We start from the raw sequence: 18,832 nt of genomic DNA, 5'->3' as shown, positions 1-18,832 counted from the left end.
AAATGAACAATAAAATGACATAATTTACATTACAAAAACAATAAAAGCTAACTACTCTGTAACATTCCAGTCAATATAGCAATGCTATCAAATTTATAACTTTAGCAAGAAGGATCAAGAAAGTCTGAATAAATTATTTCATAAAGTATTATAGCAAGAAACACCTGAGGAAGATAGTGGATAAATAGAAATGTAATTGATTAACTAAGGAAAAAAAAAAAGTTAAGAATTAAATGCCGAGGCATATTGTACAGATCTGTGAATGGAGGTGCGATATTTACCAAGCAGCAAGACATCCTCCTGCCCCATTTGAGGGGCTCTGTGCATGTGAGAACAGAGAGTGGGCAGTGTGCAGGACTGAGCGGGGTAGGAAAAACTTCTGTCCATCTCCCACCCTGTATCAGCACAGGTACCTCTTGCAAATCCAGCATTCCAGAGAAGGTACTCCCCCCCCCCATCTAATAACTAAATAATACTCTGGAGGTTTTAGCAAATCGCTTCCAACAGAACAGTCTTCGCTTCGAAGCGCAGAGGCCCCCAGACCCCTCGCTTTGCCTGCAGCACGATGGCTCGGCCAGAGGCAAACCCACTGCGATGCGGAGGCCACATAGCTGCACCAATGCAAGACTCTTCCCAGCTTCTTTGGGGATGATTAGTCCGGGCTAGCCCCTCAGCACCGCTGCTTTGAAGTTCACACGCTCCAGCTTTAACAGCCTGGATTCAGCCTCCACTAGCGCAGTGAAATGGGTTCCCAAGTGGAGCTGATTTGTACCAAGGGCAGGAAGAGCTAACGCTCAGGTGCCGGCAGTCAAGACTCACCCCAAACTCTATCCACAAATGGCAGTAACACTGTAACACTAACACTAATGATCACCAGTGCATTTTCATGCTCAAAGTAGAGCTACGCTCCCGGTTTTTGAAGAAACACTCTGCTACTCTATGATTTTGTAAATAGAGGTACAGTGATTTCAATAATGTTGTTTTGCTTTTATACCCTGACTTAGATCTGAAATACGATGGAATAATTTCTGGCTCATGTTGATTTTTTCTTACCAAAATATAAGCAGATACTACCTTTTGTCCTGTGCTTTACCTTGGCAGTTGTAGCCGCATACTGATTCTGCAGCACTACTGGTAACACACATGGTGCATGTACACAGACAGGTATTTAGGGCAGTAGTGTTACCGGAGAAACATCCTAATCCTAAAATTAACCTGATGAACCATTTCATATCCTGTATCCGAAGATCAATCAAAAAGCCTGGGGACTACAAGTAGAATTTGAATTCTAAGAAATTTCTGGGCTCCTAATTTTCCTTGCCATTTCATATAGGCGCAAGAAGGACGACCAGAGTGTTGCTCTGCCATTAGCATAGGTAATCATTCAATAAGCTGTGGTCTCAAATTGCTTCTTTTCTTCCTTATCCCTAAGTTTTATATCAAATTTGTGTGGGCAAAGTTCATAATAAATTCATTTTATTTACTCAATGAATGATAATGATTTAAGCAATGCAGTCTTCTCATGGTTACACAATCTAAAGTAAATATATGGCTTCAGTTGTGTATTGTTGGGTACTAAAGTTTAATTACACTGTGAATTAAGTAATAATTCCTCAAAAACATTCGTTAAAATCAGCTAACAACATAACATATCAACCATTACCCAGGGTAATGACCAATTTTGGGGTGAAGGTGTTATAAAGTATAATAAATAGTTTATAGCAGTGATATTTAATTTACAAAAAATGAAATAAAGTGTTTGAAAAACCTTCTGTCACTAGGCTGCCATCCAGAGCTGTAGCCTGGAAGTCACTTATGGACACCATACAGTCACAATGTTGTTGGCACCTGGCTGTACAGAAAGTTAAAAACATGAGAATAAAGGGGTAAAAGGGATGTAAAACCGCAGCCAGAGCATGCTGCTGCTGAATGCATGCCATTTCATAGTCATAATTTAAAGTGATCAGAAGGGGGGAAAAATGAAGCACAATAAAAATGGAAAATGTTAGATTAATGACACAGTCATTAAAATAAAAAAGGTGGAGTTATATGAAGAATGGATCTTATTTGAGCTATTGAAATTAAACAAGTTATTTTAACAATCATTTTAAAAATCACATTTTGCCAAGCTCAAGGAAGGAAGGCAAAAAAATAGAAATCTTCATGGGGAATATTTCAAATTGTCACTGGCTTTAAAAAAATGATTTAAGATTTTCTCTTGTATCTTCTCTTTCAATTTTAGAATTTTAGTTGCCATATATTATAATGGTATTTGAGCTATAAAAGTAGTTTTCCACTCACTGTTCTCTTGCCTTTCAAGGAGACAAACAGTTTTTCTTTCCTCTAAATGAGCACAATAAAATGGGTAAGCTGTCTGGGGAAAAAGAACCCAGACAAACTGGTGGTATAAAGCTCAACAGAAAAATGTGGTACAGAGGAGGCGATCTAAAGCATGTTTACTGTATGCCATGCAATTTGTTCTACTGGTCAGGTTAGAATAAGTTTCTTACTGCTGAATTATCATTAGGTTTTGTTCAAAACCAAACCCATTGTTTCTGCTGTCCCTGACGCTGAGCCCTAAAGAAAGTAGGGGAGAAAAATTTGCATGCAAAACTGTACCACAAAAGTAGTAATTCTGAAATAAATATTAGTTAAGCAGGGACTCTTAAAATCTGGGGCTGGATTCTGCTACTATTCCTTATAAACTCGCTTGTATAAGGTCTATGCACGTCTATATGCATTTCAGTAGACTGATTTTCAGCACTTCAGCAAGTATTCTTCCATCTTCTTGAAAACCGTCCGGAAATATCAATAGAACTATCAGTTATGAAAAAGTTGATATCAAAAGTCAGCTAAATGAAAAATACAATAAAAATGCAAACTACGGATGCATTTAGAAGAACCAAAGCTTCACAAGATTTTCCTCTCCCTAGTTGATGTAGGCAAACCAACAGATTGTCTTTCTGTCAGGCAAACCCTGATGGAGATAAATGTAAAGGCTGGAGTGCGCGCCTAATTTTTACACACAAGCTGCAACCAGACCATGGATTTATGCTTCAAGGCAAGCAGATTTCTCCTTGTGTACACTTAAACACTGCTGTTGCACTCCATTCCATCTTGTTTAAATGCCTTTAAAACCAAACACAGGCTCTGCCCCCTCCTCCACTCCTACTAATTATATACTTTTTTGTTTGAAAAAGCAAGCCCTTTATTGCTCATAATTTCAGCTATCACTTGCTTGGGCACCTTCTACAGATCAATAGCACATAGTTAAGTGGATGAAAAGGCTAAATGTGATTGTCATTTGCAATGCAAGGTTGCGTGTTTCCCCCCCCCCCCCCCCACCCCCCCCCTTAAGCTTTAAAGCGCTGCACTTGGGTTTCATTTTAGAATACTAAATTCTCGTTCCAGGTATACAGTAGCTGCACATTCCAAGCCTTTTGTCTTAAATTAAATATCTGTCATTTTTTAAGGCCAGAATACTAGCATAGGTTATAATAAAAACTAGTGTCCAACCTGCAATTTTACAGATTCCATTGCTGGTGGCCATACATCTTTGATGGCAAAACTACATTGGTTGTAGCGCCATAAAATCAATAAATATTAACCTTTTCTGACACTTTCTGCATGGATGCTTTATCAGTCGCTGTCAGGTGATAGAACAGTCAGTGATGTACTGTATTTTTCAGCTCAGAATCCATACCAAACTAAGAAATCAATGCAGATTAGCAAGCCTTTAAATACAAAGATTGGCAATGAAATTTTGGTTCTGTGTGATAAAAACTAAACCAAATCATGATACTACTGAATCATAAATTTGTCACAGATACTTTTAGCAAAGTGCAAAATATAAATACAGTATTTCTATGGCCAAATAAGTGTGCTTGAATGACACAGATGAAATAAATTCAGTTCTATATTTCATGACATATCTGTTCCAGCTTATAAAATTAAAAACCTACCCAAATTAGACAAATCCTGTCTCTCAATATCATTTAGAAACTCCCAGTTGTTACTTTGCTAAGAGACATTCATAATAGTTCAATACACTTAAAACTTAATTTCTAAACAATGTAAGCAAAAAAATAAAAGTTTACTGGAAAGTGAAAATGTGCCATTTAAGTTATCTCCTACCTCGTATAACAGTTACAATAACTGCATTTAGATCTAAGCATCTGAGAAGCCTAAGGCTTTTAATTATTGTAAAACATCTCGCTGTGTACAATCCATAGCGTAGCACGGTATAGGATTTCAGAGTAACAACATACAGACTAATAACTTGGATTGGTTCTATTTCTCCCTATTCCGAACACTGCAATTTCTTCTACATAACACTGTACTTGTTTATCAGAGCGTTAGAAATTAGAATTATTTATATGCAATTCATATGAAATTTTTTATTAAAATATGAGTTAGATAACATGGCCTTTCCAAAACGGTTCACACTTCTTAAAAACTACCACAATATCTTAAAAGCTTATGACACATGTTCTAATAATTCTTCAAATATGGGATCTAGTAGTAAATACCTGAACAACACTGTTAAGTGCTAATACAGGTTTATTTATTAATTCAGAAATTCTTGAAGAATGATGACTATAATTTGTCTCCATTCATCCTATATGGCCAAAGTCTATTAGAAATTATGTTATCTGTAATTTTTAAATCTATTTTCATGGTTCTTTCTAAGAATGCAGGTGGAGCATTGGTGTATGGCAACAATTACCTTCTCTTGCAAATAAGAAATAGTACCTGAAATACTGACGTAAATTAGTAAAACCTAACAAAAAAATACAGATATTAATGTTCCACCAATATTTAGACATGTATGTCCAGTGAAGTCAGTGGCAGATACACAACAGTATTTGGAGAAATAGATAACTGCTTTGAGAAATGTGATGTAATGCTATGTTATGTTAATGAAAGCTAAATTCAAATGCACAAAAAGCTTTATCAATATAAACTTTAAATTTTAAATTGAAGTACAATTTTACATTTGCCATTTCTTTCTATAACATCTGTACTTCAACATTAGCCAAGATAGAGACCTATTTCTGCCAATTGATGACCATCAGGAGCAATCAGATTACAAATTTGACAGTGATTTTCTTTAAAAAATATTGGAAAAAATAACTTTAATTATCTCAGTTTACCTATTAATGCTAACATGAAAGGATCTGCATTCATTTTGAAAATCCTAGCTGGGGAGGGGGAAGTTATGAGTTTAAGCAAAGACAAAACCTGCAAGTTGATAAAACTTCAAAAAAAAATTTGTAAATAATCTGAACATGCCTAAAAGTGTTCCACATCACAATGAGGACATCAGATTAAAGCGTTATTTCTGCATATTACACAGCAGACTTGCCACAGAAAACAGGCACTGACATTACAAAGTGGATGATCTTTAGTTGTGAGCCACTTTTGTGCACCTGCACAGCCACTCATCAAAACCTGCTTCATGCTTGAGTCCGAGTGACCTTACAGAAAAGCATCTCCCCCCAAAATCAATCATTTTTTTCCCATTTTTGGTGAGAAGATGGCAGCAAAATTAAAGGACTTTCAGAATGAGGAGTCCTATTTTCTCCATCAAAGCATCATTACTTCTCTCTACTTTCCCAAGATCCTCAGGAACTTTATATTGGTTATACCAACTTATAGCCATCCATTTACTCTTTGTGTAACTGAGTATTAAGCTAATATCCCCAACCTGACCAAATTTTCCTGCAATTATTGGTGTCTCTCTTCCATTCTTCTCTTAGAATTTTTTTTTTAAGCACATCTGCCATCAGATATGGAAATAGCTTTATTTAACAAAAATAAGCCAGCGTTAGTGGGTATATTCATTGCACTTGCAAAATCGATTCTAATTTGAAACTAGTATTATAATCTCACACAATATTCCATTATAGGTTAATTTTATAATTCTAGACTTTTGTTATATTGTTTTAAAATTGTTAACCTCAAGACATTCAAAGAAATATATTTAATCAATTGGTCACTTCCACAGCAAAAGGGTTTGCAGGAAACAGCATAAGCAACAAACAACAACAGAGAATAAAGGATTGTGTTCCCCTGTTGTCTTAGCCCCCCCGATCCATAATACAAGTAAGGATGTACTGAATTACAGATAACTGAGATTTCATGATTTTCATATGCTGATAAATCTCTGACTTCATATTTCAGGATTTTTGCTTGACTGGGTAGAAGTAAGCAGAAGCTGCTCAGCAAATTTTACTGACAATATCGACAGTGACTGAATTTGCTCAGAAGGTGGATGACAAAAGAAACGGTCAACAACAAATAATATAGTACTGAATATTATTGGAACAGTAAGGATTTATAGATAAATCCTTAGCAGAAAAGGCTAAATTGAATTGACTTGAAGTAGCTTTATCCAACGGGCATTTTGTGGTGGTGACAGGTATGAATATGTGAAGACTCCAGACATTTTATGATGGTTCCTCCTTTTTAATTTTAACCTTACTCATATATTCTAAAAAGTATTGTAAAAAAATTACTTTTTTCTAAGTGTGCAATTTATTAAGAACTCCTAACTTCAAATCAAACTCAGTTCTGAATTTCAGATGTATATCCTGATCTAAAATCAATGTTAAATTGAAAATGTTTGCCTAAAAACTTCCGATGTCTCTTGAGATAATTACATAATCAAGGTTTTATCTTTTTTGCTATCAAAAGATGCTTACATTTCATTTTTTCTCTGGTTACTATTACTCCAAAGTAGATCAATTGTTTTAAATCTTTTATAAACTGTGTTCTGAGAATCGTTATCTGCAATTACTTCCTAGACTTTGAATACGAAGTACCATTTTGGCAAGGTATAAAAGAGGTAGGGACATAACTACCATATTACATGCTAAGTTATCCTAATGAATTTTTTGTAAGTACATTATATATTATGTTCCCAAACACTATATACCAACCAACTCCTTCCTTTTGGTAGAGTTAATGAAAAACTCTTCCAGCAACAATAACCTGTTTCTGAAACGTTATTTAAACAGAGATTGTGACAAACAGTAACTGACTGTCTGCTTCAAATATCTGAGAAGTCCTCTTAACCACACTGCAGAAACCTGTGCAGCAACTTTGCCTCTGGATGTCTGACACCTCCTGTACTTCCCATACCCAAGCCACTGGATGTGCACTCATTTAAACCAGCAGTTCCTTTCATCCAGTCATTTTAAGGCTGAATCAGTGATTTGTATTATCCGAAGCCCAAAGTTTTCATTAATGCTCAGGTTCCTATGCAATTTATATGAAAATTGCACTCGCTTTAAGGTCTCTTTTTACTATCAGAGAATATTATATGAAAATCATACTGTAATGACTCAGAGAATGAAAACATCTGTATTAAATCTGCAGTGGTTTCTTTAGTACAAACCATTTCTTTGACATTAGATATTGATGAGTATGCACTCTTTCCAATACATGCAAGACCTGCAAAAAATATGTTAAATTCACAAGATGTATCTTCTATCTTCCCATTTAGAAAAAGGGGTTCCCCACTAACTGGCTCGCTGGGAGTTAAGAGATATGATATTTGCCACCATGTTTTTTTGACATGATACGAGAATTATAGACAGTCGGCATGTGATGTATTTATATGATATAGTTTCATATTACGCTTATATGTTCACCAAGAAAGTGAAGCAATCTTTCTTCTGCGAGACTTCTACCTATCTTCATTTCCTTGAGTGCAAACAGTTATAGACAAGCTCCTCTTTGAACTGATAATTTTTTAGAGGTCATTCAGCCCATAATTTCAGGTCCTAGTCACTATCCTGATGGTCCTTCTTAGGAAATTGGACCCAGTGGGAACGTTTTTTCCTTCTGCTTAGTCTATGGGTCAGCATTTTCCTTCCCTTGTACTTCTTAATTCCCTTAAGTGGCAATTATTTAAGGCACAGTTAGAGAAGGTGCAATCTACATTCATCCAATAAAACCTAAATATTAAAAAGGACAGAAAAATCCAGCATGGTTACTAAGGATATATGGGAGAGCATTTAGCATTTGAAAGGTACCAAAGACCTGGTAAATGAAAAGATGGGAAAAATTATGAAGAACTATTGGAAGTAAAATAGAAATTAGAAGTAGTACAAAAGAACATGTGTTTCAGACAGACAAGGCATCCTACTTACAAAAGGTCAAGATCCAAGATGCCATGTCAAGAAATTAATGGAAAGTCGGTGCAGCATACACTGGATCAATGAATGCAAACAAAAAGAGAGCTCCCCCCCCAAATTTTAAAAATCAGCATGGAATGCCAATTATTGCTGAGGGCTCTTTTCCTCCCTCATGACCCAAAGTAATAAAGAACTGAGCACACAACTAACACTTGATTCAATCCTCCCATACCTAAGATTACCCACATTTGTTTCAACACTTTTCTGATCTGGGAATTATTTCCTATTATTTGTGCTATTTTGTGTAGTAACCAAATTTTGTGTAACAAGCAAATAAGTCTTTTGTGTAATTATAAAAAAAAAATTTGAAAATTCAGACAATGATTTGCAAGCAAATCAAAGCAGACTTACAAATGTTAATCATTTAAGTTATTTATCAAGAATACGCCCTTTCAGTGCAGGTTGTTGAGATGTTGGTAGCATCTCAAAGGAAGAGAAAATTTAAAGTATCCTCTAAATAATGTACAGCCACACTGAAAGAGGCCAAGAGGTGGTGGCATTATGTGGGCAAAATATACTCTGCTACGTGGTTATAGTGAAATATAGCGTCCCTAGGTCTTGGAAGTACTGTTAGTTCAAGTCTTCAAGTAATGTAATAATTTGTTCATAATTGGGATGACACTGTTATATTTATTATTTATATTTATTTTTAGATATTTATTGTTTATATTTTTATAAAAAATTTCATATGTAAATTCTTTGTATTATTGAAAGATATTAAATTGTATATATTTACATAAAATGTATTTATGTTATGTAAAATTATTTATAATTTATATACATTTTATATATATCTCTCTCAAAATCTCACAGATTTTAAATCAACATTTTCTTATTCTTCTTCAAGTTGCATCTTACACCTTACATTTACTTTAATTAAAAAAAATAATTAAGAGCTTTATATTTCTTAGGACTCCAGCATAACTTCCCTGGATGATCCACTAAAAGATCTACTCTTAAAAGAGCTTTTCCTAATATGAAAACAATTGAAATTTTCAGAGTATAGGACTATCTCCACATAAAACTAACCTGAATTACTCCTATACACGATACAACTTTACTTTTTATTCCTTCTGTAAGGTTCATTTCTTTTTGTTTTGTTTTGTTTTTTTGTTTGAAAGCTTTCTTGATGAGCCTGATATCCTGGATTTTGGTGCTTGTCTCAGAATTCTAATACATTGATATTTGAATACTAATATTTCTTTTTACGATTTATATTTACCACATACTAGTGTGTATGTATATTTTCTAGCAGAATTAAATATTTTCTTCTTTCTAGACTGTTGTTGTGTCTTAAGGGCTTTCTTCTACTTTGGCAGTTTAATATTTCAGCCTTGCTTTAAAAGTTTTATGTTAGGATATCCTATTTTTAGCGCCAAATAGGCAATAATATGTCTCATTCTTCATGCAAGATGTTTTATCTATTAGTGTAATGAAATAATAGCTTGGAGTAAGATTACCTTCTTTTCATCGGTGAACCTGACGTCCTTGCAGAGGCAACAGCCTTTGTGAACACCAGCAGGGGTCCGGCATGCAGCTACCAATGCAATGCAAGGAATTTGCAAAGCTGATGCCCATCTGAGGGTGTTTTAAGGGCAGGTACAAGGTGCACATTAGGGCTCAACAGAAAAACTGATGAGAGTTTCTGTATTGGCCAGCGTGTCACAGCCCCCTCCCAGGTCAGCTGAATGGTTCCCCGCCATGGAAACCAGGATGCCACAGGGAGGAAGGACAGGAAAGCAGGCGCACGCCAGCACTCAGATTAAATGTTTAGACATGGGCAAAGAGATTCAAGCTGCTCACGAGCACCAGCTCAGCCTGCGAACAATTAGTCGCCCTGTGACAAGCTGGGATAGTCCTTCAGAAAGGAACGACGACAAGTAGGAAATCCCCAGAGCAGTGGGCCACGGGCAGAAAGACATTGAACAGAATGCAAGATTGTGACTACGAATGCCATTGGTGCTATACACAATATGAAAACCACTTGCTCAATGGTCCTGCAGCTTAGTGCCAACCCATCTAATGGAAAAATGACAGGTATTATGCCTATACTGATCAGAGGTATTAAGAGGTGTTCCAGACTTTGGTATAGGCAATATTTTCCTTTAAAACTATATTCTGAACATTTTTTCTTTAGTGAAATTCATGGCCTTCACTTTTATCTGAGGATACCATCCACTTATAGAGTATAACTAATATTAATAGTGGTAGGTTTTGCATATTAGATGATGTAATATTTGCATCAAAATATTTCAAAACCTTCTTTCATGTCACTCAGCAGCAATCTATGCTGACTGTTAAGGAAAAGCAACAAAGGGACTATGAAAGGAGTCCCTAAGCTCTTCAACAGCAGCAGCAAAAGCTACCTATTAAAAAAAAAAAAATTACTTTTGCAACCACTATTTTTTTTTTTCTTCACTTTACTTGCTACCTGGAAAGAACCAACTCTACGGTCATGACCACCCAGATAAAGATATTGGCTATGGAAGCTCTGCTAGGCATATAAAGCCTTCCTATTAGAAGACAGCTATAAAAATAATCTGACGAATTAGGTTTTTTAAAGTACATTAATTTTTCCTGAAACACAATAACACGCAATCTACATAGGTTATAAGGAACCTAGCTTCTCCTTTACAAACAGAAAAGCATTTATACTAGGTTTTTATTTCAAGCACATGCTAAAATTATTATTCTTCACAAAAGAGGAAAGGGAGTGTCTGCCAATCAACATGACATGCTATTGAAAGACTGGCACTAATAGCTATGACAAGAGCAAACCTGTTTGAAGCAGAGCTGCTGCTGCCTTTTTTTTTTTTTTTTTAAGTATAACAGCCATCAAAAATGTTTTATCTGACTAGATACCCAAGCCATATTCTGCTACTGTAAAAGCTTCTACCTGATTTACCTATATCTAGCAATGACAGATTTTTAAGATTGTTTCAAATTACAGCATTTAAAGTATTGTATTTAAACAGTGACAAAGACTAAGAACATAACTATTCCAAGAAAAAAGTTAAATATGCTTGCAAACAAAACTGTATCCATTCTTTGAAGGCTTTACTTAAGGTATGAATTACAAGTTTGCATAGGTACTCAACTGACTTGTGTTTCTATTATTTCATTGATAAATAGCATTCACTGATTTTATGATGAATTCAGAGAGTATAAGAGTAAACAGGTTTTTATTATTTAATTTTTCCTAATCTTTTTCAACTTCATATTTTCTACTGAAGAGTCAGAAGATGCAAAAGAAAGGACAAGAAAAAAAAAGAGAACAATTTAAAAATAGAAAAGCACTAGGATATTGTTATAATTGCTATATTATCAGGTTATGTGTGTCCAATTCACATTCTGAATAAGTCTGCAGTTTCCCCTTGGTAATACAGTTATACCTTGATAAAATCACATAATAGATCACACCATAACTTTTAGCAATCAATTTTTTCTCTTAATAATTTGATAAATGTAGCTGTCAAGTGGGATAAAGATCACAATTTTATTTGGGATTAACTATTTGAACTTTCAGAATTCCCTTCATGAATATTGCAACTGTTACAACTGATAGGATCACAGTTTTGTCCCTTGTTGATGATGTAATCATGTTGCAGGTTGCTAGTACAGCCTTGTTTCTCAAAAGCTAAAGAAACTGAAAGACAAACATGGAGACCACAGCCTTTCAAAAAGTGCACTTAAAAAGTTTGGAAAAATATTTTTCAAAAATGCATGAAAGAGATCTTGCGGTAAACTTTTCTCATTTTCACTGCTCTCTGGAAAGAACTAAACCATACCCTAACTCTGTTCCCCTAATCTGAAAAAGACAAGAGCAGAATGTAGGCCTAGCTTAGTGAGCACATGATTAATTGAACTGTATTTTCATCAGGATCTTAGGAACCAATAAAGAGTAAAGGAACTGCCAACCAAAAGAGCAGAATTTCAGAAGGATCCTTCAAACACCATAAATAAATAAATAAATATTCCAATGTATTTTATTAAGGATTTATTGACATATCAGAAAGAAACTTATTTCAGGCAAGTGTATCTCTAGTCAGGCTCAAAGAGAGGAAGACTTCAGTGCCGATGATGGGAATGTCATCTCTATGAGAAAGAACACTTTGGGGGACTTACGTGTCTCCTCAGCTTTCCCTTTGCTGTCACAACACCTAAGCACTTTAGATTCACAAACACAACCCTTACCAACAGGCTGTAGATTAACACTGTTTTAAGATTTAAGAGCAGAAAGGACTATTAGATAATAGTCTGACTTCTGGTATATCGAAGCCCCTTAAATAACAATTAGTTTTGCACTGAACCCAGCAACCTTAGGCCCTCCTAAAACCTATCTTCCAGAAAGACATCCAGTCTTCTCAAGGTTCAAAGAAATGGAACAGGGATAATTTCTTCTGCTAGTTGCTGCCAGAGCTCAATCGACCTCATATTTAAGTGATTGCACCTTGTTTCTCATTTCAATTTGTCTGACTACACTTTCTGTAACTGATTTTTCTTAGCCTTTTCTCAGCCAGATTAAGAGTAGCTCGCGTCTGATATTTTCTCCCTGTGAAGCAACTCATACACTATAATCAAGTACCTATCTATCATTTTGGTCATGAATTATGTAACTCTTCATGAGCACTAAGCGTTCAATCACCACGTAGGCAGCCAACTGCCAAAACACGATCATCACGATCTTTGTTCTTTGGATGCCCAACCCCAGAGGCACCTATAATTTTCACAGAGGCACAGGCACACAAAGCTATACTTCCAAGCATTCCCCAAAACATGTCTGTGCAGTGAGGAGAAGTGACTGATGCTTTTGGTTCTTTCAGGATCCGTAAGAGTTAGTGATCCTCCACTCCTACTCGCAGGGCCCAGGGTGGTAGACACTCTCAGAGCACGCTGGATAATTTGAGTGCTACTCAAGCACAGTAGCACTTTCAAAGAAAAAATGGGACTTACCAAAGAGTACGATGAATTGATCTGCCTTCCCTGATTTTCTTTTCAAAGACTTCCAAGAATTATTTTGTATGACTGCTAATTCTAAATTAAGTAAAACACCTCCAAATTTTCTGTTCAATGTCTTAAGCAGTTCTCTAATCACATAGTTGACTGTTGTGAAGCCATTTTCAAGCAAAAGCTCTGTGCTTCAAACTATGTAGGCATTGCACCTATTCTGCATATGGGGAAACACAGACAGAGGGCAAGCACACTGTAACAGTAGCTCAGTGAAAAATTGAGTTATTCTGATTTCCTAGAGTAGCACTCGTTCTTGGAGATCATGTTCACTTCTAACAGCGCAGCACAGAAATAATACAGAAAAACCCACTATCATCGAGTAACTTTCACTATGATCATGAAAACAATAATGAGCAAACTGCTCCTCTTCTCTCTGAAGAGTTTTTTGCCTTGCAGCCAATTTAGTATCCACACAAGACTACTATGCACACAATGAGATGCCATGGTCTCTGCAGCTATTGGAATAATGGCGATGTCAAGCCATAGATATTACGCTCTTTGTATATAAATAATGCATCATAATAGTATCATAATGTTTATAAGACAAAAGCTCCTAAACAAGGAACATTTATTTCAGACTGAAATTATCCCTACCAAGTGATGCTGCTCCAAAGCAGACAAAGCACTGAGAAAGACAGCTGGACTTTTCAGTCCCTTTTCAGTTCTACCACAGGTACGGGCCCCTCCTTTGTCCCACTTGTCAAAGTATTTGAGCTCAGTTCAACTCAGTATTGAGATGTAGCATCAGTTGGAAGAAAAAACATGTCCAAGAAACTTGGAAATGTAATGCACATAAGAATCAGTCCAAAGATTTCTTCAGTTTACTCTGAGACTCTCCACACAGAAAAGTCCAGTGAGCAACTCAGAAATTTTCTTTTCGTTAAAAAAATATCATGAAAATTATCATGATCACTATGATATGACAATTGCCTCACTTATTATATCAATTTTCCATTTGTAATGACAAATTTTCAATTTGCACATTGATAAAACAAGAATAATATTAATAGCTTCCATTAGAACCAAATTTCCATGACTAAAACATTAACTGCAGGATTGCTGAGCTTGCTAGTAAGCCCACTTCTGTTCTAGAACAGCTATAAAATCTATCAGTTTCTTAAATGCGATTTTTAAAAAGAAAATAATATAATCAGCAATCATGGGATTTCTGGATTTGTTTTTAAACAAAATTTCAATTTCAAAACAGATCTTGAGAAAATAGGACAAAGAATCTCAAGAAACAGGCATAAAGCTCTTATGGAACAACACACAATGACATTTCGAATTAGATTTAATGATTTGTATAAAAATTAGAGGTTAAATGTGTACATTGGTATTTGAAGTGTAATCTAGCAAATTCAAGCCATAATTTTATGGGCAGATACACATGTTTCTGTTGGTTTATGCCCATTAAAAGTCTGCTGTTTAAATGCAGCACATTTTTTAAATTAAAGACAGAAGTATTCTCTAGATTTCTATTGTTTTAAAACATATAATGGTACTTCATAAGGCTTACAGCTGTATAGTTAAAAATCTCCCTCTATGTCCATAGCAAAAAGGGAAAAGAAAGTCTGAAGACCTAGCTTTGTAGCATTTCCATACATCAATTCCTCACATTATACAGGATTTCAAAGATACAGAATAGAAAGTGCTACCACCTATCAATTACAGTATCATCCTTACTCATGTAGAAGCTAACTTGTTCTGCCTTTCACCTTCTGCAGCTTCTCCTTTAGAGAGAAATGCAGCTTCTTTGAGCTCCTTACTGCCACTGACCCCATAAAGCAGTATATTAGTTGCCAAAGCAAGCTAAACAGAAATCAGTGTTAGAACATCATATTATAAAAAGCATTAACTTTGAATTAGAAATCCAACTGATAATCTTAATTTCACAGATGAGAAACAGACTTGATTTTTACTCCCAGCCACATCCTAAAGGTACCCCACAACTCCATTCTTGATGGACTGGTTCTGCAAAGTGGTTGGAGTCGGCGTCTGTCTCTGCCGATGATGAGACTTATTCTATTTCTATTCTGCTCAAAGAAGCAAAGGTGCTAGCTTTACTGTTACAAAGCAACATTAGAACACAAAAGACAGACAAATATGTTTAAGTTAAAAAAAATCGATCTTGTATGACACTTTTCATACTCCTATCATCCTAAAGGGTTCTATGTCGTGTTGTGGATTCTCTGTGCATGCAGCCAATGACCAGTAAGTAATCAGTAACTGTGAACCAGACACAGAACAAATCTTATTTTGATAAGGGATGTTTGCCAGGGCATGGGAGTTATCCCCTCATTCCTCTCAAAATCTTCTCTAAAACCTTTAACTCTTAGATGTCCAGCAGGCAGAAATAGATGAAAAGAAGAAATGAAACCCCCTTTAATTTAACTCTGATCTGAATGCACAATTATCACCTAGATCCTGCTTTAACAGTGTTTCTTCCTGAAAGGAAAATACAGTATTGCCCTTTTAGCAATGGGATTATGCAAACAATATTTCAACACACTTCTGTTGTATACCAGTTCTAGGCTAGCCTGGCAATAATTAGGTGACAACCAGTTCTTGCCCATACTAATATGTTTGTACAGTACAAACATTGCCTGTTTAGTGCAAGGGGATTTCTCCAGTATAAGAATGAATGTATAAAAAAATAGGTATCGTTACTATACAACACACTGATGACAGTTTTCCTACATTGCCAAGATAAGCAAGTTGAATAGGTTTAACCACAGCATGCTGCAATCAGCAATTAATTTACCTAGATATAGCCTTGAACAAGTAACATGACAACTTACACAGATTTTGTAATTTTGAAAAAATGTTAGTGATTCTACTACTCTTATACGTGTGTTATGTCTGTATATCTGTCTATTGAAAGCATTTTGATTTTTTCATTTTATTTTAAGTGGGGTTATTTTAGTAAAATTCCAGCAGTGTCTGGATTTAAGAGTTGAATATTCATTCACTTTAGTGAGAACCATGGTGAAATGTGATCAGTTTTCTGACCTATTTTGAAATTGGTATTCCGCCAACTGGCATTTTGTTTGCACATCCAGATATTATCCACCATATGCTGACATGACATGATGATTGGTTCCAAAATGAAGTGGAATACTTGGCAAATAGAAATATATGGTACAAATAATACACCGCCTCTAGTCAGGAAAGCAAGCAGTCATTTTGAGAAGACTGAGAGGTTTTAAAATAACTGGAGTGTACACACTGCACAGAGCTGAATCCAAGCTCTCTAGGTCATGGGGTTTTTTTACAGGTAAGAGGGTCTCAAAAAATTACGAGATCAATTCCTTACAGATGAAGATTCAAATCTGACACAGCAGTACCAATCGTAGTAGTTCAATGCAAGATTACTTTGCATCTTAGGGAGAATTTGGCCCGCATAGCTTCTTCCTCCTCTGGATTCCCCAACTCTTCCTTCTCACCATATGTTCTTTCGTCCTGCTGCTCTGACTTGTCTTCCCACCCAGTGATGTCTAAGTTAACTGCCTCTCCTGAGTTAAGATCACATTTCATTCAAGCTCCAGCCTAATTTTGTATTATTTCTCCTAACCTCTTGCCACTGAACTCTTATTTTTCTCCTAACTTCATGCTCCCATTAAACTTCTGTCTTCTATTCCAAACTGTAGAATCTCTAAAAAAAAAATCTTGTTCCTAAACAGGAAACACCCTAACATTTTTCTTTTCATTCCTGTTTCCAAAGCAACGTTTTTGTTTTGTATTCCTCCAGTGACTTCCATGTGTGTGCTCTCTAACGTAAAGCCTCAAAATATACATGTAAGTTATTGATTGATCTCTGATGTTCTATCTTTCAATAGTGAACACTGTCTGCTTTTTTATAATGAAATCTAAGAATTTTTAAGGCAGTACATTCATTTATCACTGTATTTCCTAAGGAATTTTATTTTTCTGTTCTTGGGGGAATAGGGTGGGCAGAGGGACTTAATGCAAGTGTTAAAAAACCCTTCTCTATAAAAGTTCAACTAGATTTCAAAATGAGGCATCTAAACAGCACATGCATCTGATGTTTATGTTTTGAGCTGCAAACTTTGCTTGTGAAACATGAATGGATTTCAGTCCTTAACGCACAACCTTCGCCCCTTGTGAAAACTTAAAGAGGTCTAAGCCCATTTTAAAATTACACTCCTCTTCAGAATAAATGATAACAACGTAACAGCTAGCTTTCTTATTGCAATCATTTAAGCATGCTCGTATAGAAAAGAGAAGAATTTGTAAGCAAAGGGAAGAATGACCTTACCAGCATGCAAATATGCCAGATCAGGATTTTCAATGTCGGGGTGTAGTTCTTTCAAGTGGTTACGAAACTCCACAGGGATATTGGTTCCATAGTCACATTTAGGACAGTTATACATTTTTACTCCTTCATGCTTTCCTGTATGTAAGATGTGTTTACGGATATTTTCGGCACAGTTTGACCTAAAAGTGAAAAAAAAAAAGAAATAAGTTATATAGCAATTTATTCCCTACTAGTTGTTCAAATAAAGCCTAGCGTTATAACAGAAAATGAGTTGTTGTTACTCATTTTTCACTATCTGCCCAATTTTTGCATCCTCTTAGGTTTTGCATAAATGTTGTCCTTTGCATGAAGGCTCCCAAAGCTGTTTCAGGTTAACTGAGCAATACATCTGAACAGGAAGCATTTAAAAATGAACGATTTTTTACATTTACAGAAGTCTTATAATTTTTACTTTTCTTGATGGTAGTCAGTGATGGACAGGAATTAAGCAAAAGTCTTTAACAGCAAAACTGAAATGCACAGATGCCTATAACATTCCCAATGGAGCTCACATGAACCTTTCCTACACAGTTTCTAGATTCCATAGGAGTTGCTGTGAATGATTTTTATAAGGATAATCCACCAACTCTCATCTCACTTTCAGAACTGTTCCTAGAAAAGAGAATGGAGTTGTTCAAGTTTATATCTTTTCAAAAATACACACAGATTCTGATTTATATCTTAAACACAGCTTTTGTGGAAGCAGTGGAGTTTTCATGTGTAAAAGTCAGAATACATATACAATTAGTTTTATGCATTTCAAAGAAATGTTTCTAATCATATTTCTGAAAAAAAAGTGAATAGAAAAAGATCTCACATTTCTTTTACTCACAAAGAGATCCATGATATGACAGATTTTATTTCCAGTCATTAAAATTTTGCAGTCTCATTCCAAAATTATTTTCATAAGAATTTCCTACTTATTCAAAGTCTGTGATGAATCCCACATAAAATATACTGCTTCTTCATTTATTTCATTCAGAAATAACCATTATATTTATTCTTGAATCAAAGTAAAGGCTTGCGTACAAATTTTTTTAGACTTTCTTAGTACTGCACACTATTAATATTGTCAAACTAGGAACAATAATTCAGTTTAACCGAAAAAAAAGTACACTCAAGTGAACTCTATAAATACATAATACTTCACAAATATTAAAATCAGACAACAGTAGTATTTTGAGCAACTGATTGTTTACCTGTCACTGTAAATACCATAGTAACAGGCACCTAAAAAAAAGGACCCTCAAAATAAACTGGAAGTAGCAGCTTGAAGTTCTGTTGGAGTGCTTGTCTCGCCCTTGGA

General features: G+C 35.4%; 1 protein-coding gene across 4 annotated transcripts in view; it reads right to left on the bottom strand.

Moving 5' to 3' along the window:
• The window catches only part of ZNF407 (zinc finger protein 407), a 348,756-nt gene that overhangs the window by 85,020 nt on the left and 244,904 nt on the right, over positions 1-18,832 (bottom strand). For all 4 annotated transcript variants that reach the window (XM_075744551.1, XM_075744553.1, XM_075744552.1 and 1 more), the window contains one exon: positions 17,488-17,666. In XM_075744551.1, coding sequence (XP_075600666.1) covers positions 17,488-17,666 — 179 coding nt within the window. The remainder of the gene's footprint in view (positions 1-17,487; positions 17,667-18,832) is intronic.

Source organism: Balearica regulorum, chromosome 2 (genome assembly GCF_011004875.1).
Source record: "Balearica regulorum gibbericeps isolate bBalReg1 chromosome 2, bBalReg1.pri, whole genome shotgun sequence".
NCBI lineage: Eukaryota > Metazoa > Chordata > Aves > Gruiformes > Gruidae > Balearica > Balearica regulorum.
Note: the sequence above shows the minus strand (reverse complement) of the source record. Positions and strands in the feature narration are given on the sequence as shown.